We start from the raw sequence: 12,549 nt of genomic DNA, 5'->3' as shown, positions 1-12,549 counted from the left end.
AGAGAGTTTCAGGGAGAGCATAAGGGAACAATTGACAGGAATGGGGGAAAGAAATACAGTAGAAGAAGAACGGGTAGCTCTGAGGGATGAAGTAGTGAAGGCAGCAGAGGATCAAGTAGGTAAAAAGACGAGGGCTAATAGAAATCCTTGGGTAACAGAAGATATATTGAATTTAATTGATGAAAGGAGAAAATATAAAAATGCAGTAAATGAAGCAGGCAAAAAGGAATACAAACGTCTCAAAAATGAGATCGACAGGAAGTGCAAAATGGCTAAGCAGGGATGGCTAGAGGACAAATGTAAGGATGTAGCGGCTTGTCTCACTAGGGGTAAGATAGATACTGCCTACAGGAAAATTAAAGAGACCTTTGGAGAGAAGAGAACCACTTGTATGAATATCAAGAGCTCAGATGGCAACCCAGTTCTAAGCAAAGAAGGGAAGGCAGAAAGGTGGAAGGAGTATATAGAGGGTTTATACAAGGGCGATGTACTTGAGGACAATATTATGGAAATGGAAGAGGATGTAGATGAAGATGAAATGGGAGATAAGATACTGTGTGAAGAGTTTGACTGAGCACTGAAAGACCTGAGTCGAAACAAGGCCCCGGGAGTAGACAACATTCCATTACAACTACTGATGGCCTTGGGAGAGCCAGTCATGACAAAACTCTACCATCTGGTGAGCAAGATGTATGAGACAGGCGAAATACCCACAGACTTCAAGAAGAATATAATAATTCCAACCCCAAAGAAAGCAGGTGTTGACAGATGTGAAAATTACCGAACTATCAATTTAATAAGTCACAGCTGTAAAATACTAACACGAATTCTTTACAGACGAATGGAAAAACTGGTAGAAGCGGACCTCGGGGAAGATCAGTTTGGATTCCGTAGAAATGTTGGAACACGTGAGGTAATACTAACCTTACGACTTATCTTAGAAGAAAGATTAAGAAAAGGCAAACTTACGTTTCTAGCATTTGTAGACTTAGAGAAAGCTTTTGACAACATTAACTGGAATACTCTCTTTCAAATTCTGAAGGTGGCAGGGGTGAAATACAGGGAGCAAAAGGCTATTTACAATTTGTACAGAAACCAGATGGCAGTTATAAGAGTCGAGGGGCATGAAAGGGAAGCAGTGGTTGGGAAAGGAGTGAGACAGGGTTGTAGCCTCTCCCCGATGTTATTCAATCTGTATATTGAGCAAGCAGTAAAGGAAACAAAAGAAAAATTCGGAGTAGGTATTAAAATTCATGGAGAAGAAGTAAAAACTTTGAGGTTCGCCGATGACATTGTAATTCTGTCAGAGACAGCAAAGGACTTGGAAGAGCAGCTGAACGGAATGGACAGTGTCTTGAAAGGAGGATATAAGATGAACATCAACAAAAGCAAAATGAGGATAATGGAATGCAGTCAAATTAAATCGGGTGATGCTGAGGGTATTAGATTAGGAAATGAGACACTTAAAGTAGTAAAGGAGTTTTGCTGTTTAGGGAGTAAAATAACTGATGATGGTCGAAGTAGAGAGGATATAAAATGTAGACTGGCAATGGCAAGGAAATCGTTTCTGAAGAAGAGAAATTTGTTAACACCGATTATAGATTTAAGTGTCAGGAAGTCGTTTCTGAAAGTATTTGTATGGAGTGTAGCCATGTATGGAAGTGAAACATGGACGATAACCAGTTTGGACAAGAAGAGACTAGAAGCTTTCGAAATGTGGTGCTACAGAAGAATGCTGAAGATAAGGTGGGTAGATCACGTAACTAATGAGGAGGTATTGAATAGGATTGGGGAGAAGAGAAGTTTGTGGCACAACTTGACTAGAAGAAGGGATCGGTTGGTAGGACATGTTTTGAGGCATCAAGGGATCACAAATTTAGCATTGGAGGGCAGCGTGGAGGGTAAAAATCGTAGAGGGAGACCAAGAGATGAATACACTAAGCAGATTCAGAAGGATGTAGGTTGCAGTAGGTACTGGGAGATGAAGAAGCTTGCACAGGATAGAGTAGCATGGAGAGCTGCATCAAACCAGTCTCAGGACTGAAGACCACAACAACAACAACAATGTGCAAAACTGTGAAAGGACATTAAATTACTGTATTACAGTACTGATTCTAATTGCACATTAAGGTAAACATTAGTAAATTTAAGTGTTTATGTGAATATACTCTTCAACAGAGTGGAAGGAGTTGTCCAATAAAAAGTACCTTAATTCAGTCTTAAATGCCACTTCATTATCTACATGACATTTAATGTGCTCAGGTAGTTTGTTGGTGCATATGTAGCCATTTATCTCACACCTTTGTCTGTTAACGTTAACTCCTGGAGGTCTTTGTAGAGGTTATTTTTAATCCTAGTATAATACTCGTGCTTTGTGAAAATAGAAATGGTAATGATGAGAGACGTTAATGGATATGTCGAGTGGAAATGTCAAACATTGTAAGTGGCTTCTTCTTCTTCTTCTTCCTTTTTTTTCCAGTGCTATTGTGATGTTGGTTCTCTGTTGCACATCCCTAGACTTGTTCCATGTGCCAAATGTAAGTGAAAATGTTTCAGACATAACGTTACTAGATGACACAAGTTAGAAGAAAGGTAAGCAAGACCTTCGTTCTGCAAGATTTACACAAGATTGTTGAGCCAACTGAAACTATGAACCCATTCCATGTAATTCCAGTGCATACAACTGACTTCTTTGGGTTTAAAGGTGCTGAGAAACATGGTTGTGAATGAAGGCATGTGAGATCTCCAAATGAAGTATATTAAAGTGTCTTGTACTCATCCATCTTGATCTGAAACAGAGGAATGGAAAAATCTTAATGTATTTAAAAGAGGAAAGACTATGGCTGATGTACTCCATGCTGTACTTCATCTGAGAGAGACCAGCTATGTAAAAAAAAAAAAAGGGGGGGGGGGGGTAGGGGGAGCTCAGGAAAAATCTCATTTTATGTCTCAGTAGATGAAGTGGTTTGTTTACTGAGATGTAATGCATCGTCAGAGGCTGAGCACAGCTAAGAATGTGCACCATTTTCCTATTCCCTTATTCTTACTGCTTCTCCTCTTCCTACCACTCCACTCAGCTTGTAGTCAGTGCTGCCACCACTTCTTGCCGCTAGCCTATGTGAGTTAACGAGCATTTCACTCTCATTTAAGTATATGGCTGAAAGAGTCAGCCTTCAGGAATTGTGAAACGAACCCTGTCATCTAGGACCATGTACTACAAAGAGCGCAGATTCACCATGAGATGGGGAAATTCACAGGCGTCCATTGTGCTGAACGAGGCCTAAGCACTGTAGTGTGAGACTGAGACAGATGAGAACCTGCATCACAGGGAAACCCCGTAGAAGCCGTTTGTGGCCAGGGAGACGTAGCAGTGTTAAATGTGGCGGACCTAAGATTGGCTATAAAGGGACACATTTATGAAAACTATTTAATTTTCAGGGAATCAAGCCACAGTAATTTTAATTTACCATCCTTCATAAATTTTCATGGTGATCCCAATAAAACTTGAATATTGATAATATCTGTAATAGTTTAGGATTTACTGCTAAAGTGAAATTAACAAGTTTTGTAACAAAGACCTGAATGCTAAAATCTGAACGCTTTGGTCAATCTTAACAATTGACATTTCATATAGAAGCGCATCATTAAAATGGCAAATGTTGTAAATCTCAACTCTGTAATTTTATTTGTTTAAAAGATATAGTAAATTTAAATTATCAGTAATTTCAATTACACATCAGATCATCATTTCCTCCACACAAAACATATTGAACAATGACAGTATGACACCTTATTGAATCATTATGTAATAGAATATTTGTTGTAAAGTTTAGTATGTAATAGTTACCTTTGTTCTTTATTTATTTATCAGAAAGCACAATGGTGCAAGACTACTGGCCATGACATTCAGAGTTAAGAAGGAAATTGTATTGGTTTTATGTAAAAGAATTTAACATTTATTATGTATTGGATATTATTGTTACTTTATTTAGAATGTGAAAGTGGCCAAGCTGTGAATGTTTAAATATGTTAAAATGTAAAATAATGTAGAACAAGCCGTAGTCCATCAGATGGATGGCTTCAGGAAAGGGAACTGCATTAGTCACTTGAGTGAGGATGTTCAACGTGCGGGAAACGTGGCTGGGGACGGGCAGAGGGACAGTGCTGGTGGAGATACGAAAGCAGATGGTCAGTCTTTAGGTAGATAGGAAGTGAAATGACGTAGAAAATTTTGCATTGTGTGGTATCGCGGGACATGGTCTCTTGGTGGTGAGCTGCCGCGCGCCTGGTGTGCACTCTAAACTTTTCACATAGTTAATGAAGTGGAGTATTGGACTTGTAATTCGCGATGAGATTGTGAATGATCAAACTGTAACAAATGGATATGTGCTCGAGTGTAATAGTAATTCTAAATATGACAATGTTGGCTATTAGTTTGATTTATGAATAAACATTATTCTAACCAGAATGAGATTTTTACTCTGCAGCGGAGTGTGCGCTGATATGAAACTTCCTGGCAGATTAAAACTGTGTGCCAGAACGAGACTCGGACTCGGGACCTTTGCCTTTCGTGGGCAAGTGCTCTACCAACTGAGCTACCCAAGCACGACTCACGCCCCGTCCTCACAGCTTTACTTCCACCAGTAACTCGTCTCCTACCTTCCAAACTTTACAGAAGCTCTCCTGCAAACCTTGCAGAACTAGCACTCCTGAAAGAAAGGATATTGCGTGAGTCGTGCTTGGGTAGCTCAGTTGGTAGAGCACTTGCAAGCGAAAGGCAAAGGTCCCGAGTTCGAGTCTCGGTCCGGCACACAGTTTTAATGTGCCAGGAAGTTTCATTATTCTAACCAAATCGCAACTGTGTGGCCTACATCTTTTATGGTTGTTAATTTAACTCCTGATATTATTATTACTGTTGTTACACGTTATATTAATGTTGTATGTTTCATACAATTTCGCAAAGTTGCCATCAGCCAGACAATTTTACCAAAGGGGCACAAGTGTCTAATTTAGAGCATGTAATGCGATATGTGTGGTTCAACCCCGACGAGTTTCAGCCAAGACATTTCGATGAAGAGGAACTGCATGTGAGCCCGAACATCTTTGGGATGTTAGCTCGCACATAGCAGCTACTGACAAGAGGCTGGGAGGTGTGAGGAGTCGTTTGTTTGGATCTAATTCTCAGGGAACGTCCTCCCATTCACTGGACGCTGCAGTGGATCCTATAGCGCCCCATTTACAGAGTGGGAGCTCCTCAGTGCCCGTGCACATTTCCTCGACACAGCTCCTGGGCCTGATCGGATCCACAGTCAGATGATTAAACATCTCTCATCTGACTGCAAGCGACATCTTCTCGTCATCTTCAGCTGGATCTGGTGCGATGGCATCTTTCCGTCACAATGGTGGGAGAGCACCATCATTCCGATGTTCAAACCCGGTAAAAACCCTCTTGATGTGGATAGCTATTGGCCCATCAGCCTCACCAACGTTCTTTGTTAGCTGCTGGAACTTAGGGCATGTTCATTCAGGAGTCCATCTATGCCCTGGAACAGTCCTGCTGTTCCGTGGTGTTTGTGTGGACCACAGGACACGTCGGAATCCCCAGAAACTAATTTGCTGAGAGGCTGGCCAAACAGGCGATGCATAAACCGCTTCTGGAGATAGGCATCTCCGAAGCTGACCTGCATTCTGTCTTACTCCGTAGGGTTTTCCGGCTTTGGGAGACGGAATGGCATAACAGCACGCACAACAAACTGCTTATCATTAAGGAGACTATGAATGTGTGGAAGTCTTCCATGCAGGCCTCTCGCAGGGAATCAGTTGTCCTCTGCCGGCTCTGCATTGGCCATATGTGGCTAACGCATGGTTACCTACTCCATCAAGAGGACCCACCTCAGTGTCACTGTGGCTCCCAAATGACAGTCGTTCACCTCTTGCTGGACTGCCCACTTTTAGCTGCTCGGCAGCAGATTTGTAACTTTCCCAGTACGCTGCCTTCGGTGTTGGGCGACAATGCCTCCACGGCAGCTTTAGTTTTAAATTTTATTTGTGAGAGTGGGTTTTATACTCCTGTGTTGGTTTTAGTGCATGTCCTTTGTCCCTCCGTGTCCTCCACCCTAGTGCTTTTAGGATGGAGGTTTTAATGTGTTGCAGAGTGGCTGGCTTTCTCTTTTCATTCTCGTGGTTGGCCAGCCACTGTAATATGCTTTCATGTTTTACTCCCTTCTGTTTCTAGCTTCTCTCTGTTTTCTTGTCCTTTTGTTCCTTTTAGTGTTCGTTGCCTTCCCTTTGTTATTGTGGCTTTTCCTTTGTTTCCATTTTGTGTTATATGTTTCGTCTGTTTTATTCTCACCCTTGTGGCATTGTTTCCTTAGGAACAAGGGACTGATGACCTCATAGTTTGGTCCCTTCTCCTGCCTTTAAACCAACCAACCAACCAACCTTGTTTATTGCTTTGTTTTGTGAGGAAACTGATGAATTTACATATTTTTCATTTTCTATGTAATTGTGGATTTTGGCACCACACTGTCACTTACTTTGTTGTAAATCTCATGGGCATTGTTCTCCAAAAGGTTGAAAGTTGCTGTACAACTCCCAGTGACAGCATTTTTTGTGTGTAGACTATTCTCAGTGGTGTGGAAATGAAAGTGTAAGGAAAAGGTTTACATGCCCATGATGGTAAAGTGTTAATAACAAAATGTATTGTGAAATTAGGTTATATCGTAAAAGAAGAAGACTGTGTTACAGAGTCATAAAAATTGTGGGCAATCAACTTGGAGAACACTAAGGAGGTTTCAGCGCAGATTGCCCGTACCGAGCAAACCCTGAACAATAAAACAGTACTACTTCACTCCAAAAATCAGAAACCCCAAAATAATAGTCATAAATGTAGACATTAGGAAGTTGTAAAACTCCATGAACCGACAACCTTTCAGTAAAATCATGAGGGATCAGGACTAGACAACAAAATACTCATATCCGTTCTACACCTCTGACTGATGTACACTCCAGAGTAAAATTTGCAAGGCAAAGCTCTGATGGTTTTGAGACTGAAACAAAGATAAGACAAGGTGGTGTGCTTTCTCCATTTCTCTTCAGTTGAGTCCTTGAATAACTGCTTAGAGAATGGTGCTGGGAATGACTGACTGCACACTTTTACTTGGCCTGTCTGTGATCTGTGGCAGTCAGCTGATTACGAGCCGCTCTGGAATGTTAGCAGACACTGCCAACATTAGCTACATAAACGTATTGTGTGCCATAACAGTAAGTAGCCATTACGGATATAGTGTTGATTTATGTGCAGTGTTTTGTGCAGTGTTCGTTAATATTATTTACCAAAATGAACAAAGAGACTACCTGGTACCTGATCCTTCAGGTGACTCACCATGAACTATTGTCACATCTACAATGCTTATGCATTCATTTCTTTTATAAGCTGTGAGCTGGCTGCTCTGGGAGGAGGAGGCAAGGCTTGTCTCAGAAGTTAGTGTGATGCGAGTCGATCATGAGCTTCTGCTTCCAGCATCCTCTGCTCAGGGGCCAAGTAAAAGTGTGTGTGATCAGCAGACTGCTTTAACGTCCAGAGGAAGCTCCAGTTGTATCACAAGAGAGATGGGCCAGAAGTAGGCTGTTAAGCTTTTTAGACAATATGGTACTAATTGCTGACTTTTTGGAAACTGGTAACCCAGGTCAGTAGCCTTAATTGGAGTTATTCTTGAACCTGAAATAAATTCATGTATGTAATGCCCCCCCCCCCCCCCTCTCCCCCCTTCCCACCTGACAGTGGTGCAGGGATTGGAATGCTGCTTACTATATAACCTTGATCGTTTTTTTTTATGTAGTATGACGAAAATATTTTATTTAATATGTTACGTAAAACAATAATTCCAACTGAAATGAAATTCTGGCATACACCATAGCCTACCATATTATCTTAATACACACTTTAACATACCAGGAACATGATAAGTATATTAAGAAAAGGTACAGCTCAAACAATGGGAAATCCAGGATGGAATGTAACAATATTATGAGAAGGAAAGTTACTGCTCTCTGTGTGGTTTCAGTTGCCTGATACTTCTGTTGCACTTGCGCGCGTTTGTGTGTGTGTGTGTGTGTGTGTGTGTGTGTGTGTGTGTAGCAGCTTTCCTTCTTGTAATATTGTTAAGAAAAGGTACATTTTACAGTAGTTAGTTCTTTATTTTGAAAGTCGATATTGTGCTAATAAAATAAAAGTATTTTTGATCACATCTGTTCAATACAGTGCCCATCTTCACAGGAATTACTGAGATACCTTACCTTACCTTACCTTACCTTATCTTCTTAAGTGCAATGAACAACCAGGTACTTTTCCAAATTCTCTGCAGTTCATAGAATGTTGCTGATCAGCAAGAAAGTTTCTGTAGGAATATGATGATCACTCCACATCACAGAATGTTGATGGTGCAAATTTTTGGAGATGAAATATTCCTGGAGAGATGTCTTTTCTGACACGGGGGATATTGTATATCTTAGCAACAGTTGAGTAGTCTGGATATTTTGCCAAAACAGCATAATACTGATATACTACCCTCTCCTCATTATCAGCTTTAATGACAGTCAGTTTCCAGTTGAAATTCTCTACAATTTCTACAAAAGCAATGCTGGACTCTAATGCTTTAATGCTGTTGGCAAGGAAGCCAAAGTTGCTTTGAATGTAGATTGAGCATTTTCGGCTTTAGGTTCAGTGAAAGAATTTTGTCCCTCCCATACTAAAAGTGAAGATTGTCTCAGAAATTAATTAATCACAGTTTTCATGGCTTGAAAATGTTAATTATAAAAACAGGATAAGGCAGCAGTTTTGTATACAGTGACACATGACTTGAGGCTTTGAGAAAGACTTCTTGAAGTATGAAATTATTTTATTTATATCTGGGTATCTGCTGTGCACTTTTGACAATATGTTACAGTAGGTAGGCCAGATAGATGAAGTGGGTTAAATGTGGATAGAACCTTTGTAGGCCATTTGGTGCCCTCAGCATGTAGGCCCTGGCACTCAAATACGTAACAAGAACTTTTTCTTCTTGAATTCCCTCAGGCTGCAGCACTTTTAAGACAGTAATTCACAAAATGAGTTACTGTTGAATGATTTTTGTATTTCCAACACTTTACCGGAAATCAATAATGGCTTTGAGGGTTATTTCCCATCAAGTTTGTCAACAACGAGACTGCCATTGAAATGTCCATGTGCATCCATTACTTTGTTGATGGCTATCCATATATGGTGGTTATTTGTATGATGCCACATGCTTTTTAGGGCCTCCTGGTAACAAAACTCTAAATAGTTTTTCCATGCAGCTGATTCATCAGGAATCTGTGGCTCACAGTACTTTTGTGGAAATATGCGAAATTCAGACAAGTGAAGTTTCTGCCATGGAATGTTCGAAGAAACCATAGTGGTTGCTATTTAGACATTTCACTGCTTTGTTCTTTGTGTACACATCACTATGTGTATGTTCCTGAAGTTGTGATTTCATACAGCATTCAATGTGCTTATTGCACACTCACTATAGAACAATCCCACCATCAGTAGTGAAAGCATTGCCCATTATAACCAAAATAATTTAAGTGATAATTTTGGATGCCACAGGAGTCATCATGAAAACTGACAGTTATGAGCTCTTAAGAAATACTACTTTGCAAACTTTTCTTGGTGCACGTTCTTTCTTGTTCAATTTGGTAGAAGTGCTACTAGTTGAAAAACTCTCGGCCACTAGTCATTTTTTTGGTCTACTGCCAATGTTGACAGCACATGAAGCCCTTTACTACACTCAGTAATGGCTATTATATATGATTTCCTTTTAAGAAAAGGAATTCTAAATCATAGAAAATTAAGCATAAGCACGTCTTTCATAATGCAATGCAAAGCACAGATAGCCCTATTTTATTGAACTAGAATCTGAGTTTTAGAAATAATTTATGGTCGGTTGCATGTGCAATTTTTGTAAGTGAGTGGTCTTGTGAGGATGTGTGGAAATATGAAGGGTAAAAATGAAATAATAATTAATTTTATCCAGCATAAAGGTAAAATATGTAACAGTGTGTAATTATAGTGAACTATGTAAAATTATGTAATTGTAAAATGAAATATATTGTCATTGATTACACAGTTTGTGAACATTTACTCTTTCTACGTGCATTCAAGTGAAAGAAAAGATGATGTAATTACATAAAAAATTGGTTTTTGATGATTAATGAGCTGCGAAATCTATGTACTCTGAAGAGTAGATGCGTAACCAGTCTGGGACAATTGGTACCGTGGTTGACATGGGTATTTTTGATTTAATGAAGATGGCAGTGATACAGACATGAGGAAACATTTCTGGGTGAAGATAATTCTTTTTGCTGAAACGACCAGGAACTCTTAAAAACATGATTATGACATGATTTAGTAAATGACCAATAATATTGACAACAGGTATTAAGTAACTAAGGCTTAAAATAATTATTTCAATAATTATGATAATAAATTTGGATGAAATTGCAATAAAGGAAGATGAATGTATATTTCTTTTTATTACAAGGCTGTCACATAATAGCTATATTTAGGAATATTGGTCATGGCATTACTGCTGTAGTTCATCATTCATTAGTTTGGAAGAGTGGAAGCTTTGGTGCCTCTTGATAGTGTAACATTTCACAGAAGTTTCCAAAATTATGGTTTGAGTCTGATTGCATGTGTCAAATTCGAGGCAGTTTCTTTTCCTATTGTGAATTGAGAGTGAAGAGTTCATGCACTCCCAGCTAGGAGGACAAAAGCCCATACCAAACTAACACCAGTATGTCACAATTGGGAAAGAGATTTAAATAATAGGAAAATTATTAACTTCTGTTTATCCTAATCAGATGGCTTTTCTTATTTAGATCTTCAGTGGTTTTCATATTTGTACCCAGAAGATGATCTGGACATTGCCTTCTGTCTCTGAATTTGTTATTAATTCATTGTTCAGTTTTTGTTGATGTACCATGATTATATTGCTGATAGAAATTTCTAATAATGTATGAAGGTGTTGTCACATTGAGTTGTTGTTGTTGTTGAGTATTAGTGACACTTGATAGGTTGAATGTGTCAGATTGTAGATTCAGGTTAAAACGTAGCTTGAGGCTCAATTTGTTTAATCATTGAAATATTTTAGATCCCTCTCTTCTGTGAAAGGAGTACAATTCTCTTATGCTTTTCGTGAATTATTGTTAGGTCAAGTCCTATCCTTATGGCTTGGTGGCTGAGTGTTAAAGTGCCACACATCCAAAGATCGCAAGCTCAGTCGCCAGTTAATTGTAAGATTTTTATCAGTCACTTACCACTTCTTTCACCTCTGGCAATGTTTATTGATGTGAAAAATGCCAAGTTGCACTGTGGTACAGAAACTATGGGTCCACCTATAACTAGGTGGATAAATCAGTTCAAAGGTTGGAGGAAGGCATCAGCATACCACCTCCAACAGGACCATGCCTAGTACACCACTGTGGTGTTCAAAACAATCTTTGGATTGATGACTGCTTTACTTTATTCCTATCCTTATAAAAGCATACTTATATATTCTGTGTATTTGTATATTTTTGAGCTACTTATTTTCATTGTATTATGATGACAAATCCTATATCATTTTAAGATGATTCCTAGATGAATAAGTAACTAAGTTAGTGGTGTAACTGATTTTATAATTAAAATTTGTATTTATATGTTAATATTATTCTTACATGAACCATATTTTTTTACTATATGAGCTACTCCTGTTATTTGTCTCCATCTTTGCTTACAGTGACAGTTAATGGTCTGCCCACTTTAGATCATTTTGAGCCATTACCTCATTAAAAGGGTATGTATTATAGTACAGATGTTTCTGGATCTTTTTTAGGTCACAGTTTCCTGTGCCAAAACAGACCCCATTAGTATCAACTGCAATTCCTTCTTGGCAGATGCCTCAAAAAGAGGAAGGTGGTACAGGAGTGCAATCCAAGACTGAAGGCGTCAGTGATGAGGCTTGTGGATCAGGCTCAAGTGAACCTGAAATGATAAATAACAATGGAAGTGATAGCAGTATGGAGTTAATCAGAGAATAACATCTCGTAACGATGTAGTAATAAATGTGGCATCTTGTAGTTCAGAATCACTGTAATTTGCCATATTTTATAGTGACACATTATCAATACTTTAAATGACTGCCATAAGCTAAGTCGTTGCTCAGTGATTTTGTAAAACAAAAGTTTTCAGAGCACCAGCAGTGCAGATTTAAAAAAAAAAAGCTATTTTTTTTTTAATATTTTGTAATGTTGCTATATTTGTTATAGCTCATGGGCATTCCATTTCATTATTTCCATTGTGGCTGACTGCAATGGTTTGTAATATTTGAATTTATTTTATATCAATTTCAAGCAGTGTGTTGTGATATTTCTCATGGCAGGTAGTCATTAGTACATATAAAAACAAAGGTATCTTGAACCAAACTTCATTTGTTGTTTCTGTATGGTTCTAGATATCACAGGTGGGGGAAAATAAATTTTATTGAT

The 12,549-nt window shown here is 38.9% G+C and overlaps 1 protein-coding gene across 1 annotated transcript in view; it reads left to right on the top strand.

The window, feature by feature from the left end:
• The window catches only part of LOC124607504 (peroxisomal membrane protein PEX14), a 56,383-nt gene extending 44,111 nt beyond the window's left edge, over window positions 1-12,272 (top strand). The window contains exon 5 of the mRNA XM_047139890.1: window positions 11,898-12,272. Coding sequence (XP_046995846.1) covers window positions 11,898-12,102 — 205 coding nt within the window. The 3' untranslated portion in view covers window positions 12,103-12,272. The remainder of the gene's footprint in view (window positions 1-11,897) is intronic.
• The last annotated feature ends 277 nt before the right edge of the window (window positions 12,273-12,549 follow it).

This window comes from Schistocerca americana, chromosome 3 (genome assembly GCF_021461395.2).
Source record: "Schistocerca americana isolate TAMUIC-IGC-003095 chromosome 3, iqSchAmer2.1, whole genome shotgun sequence".
Taxonomy (NCBI): Eukaryota; Metazoa; Arthropoda; class Insecta; order Orthoptera; family Acrididae; genus Schistocerca; species Schistocerca americana.
This window is presented reverse-complemented; position numbering and strand designations above follow the sequence as displayed.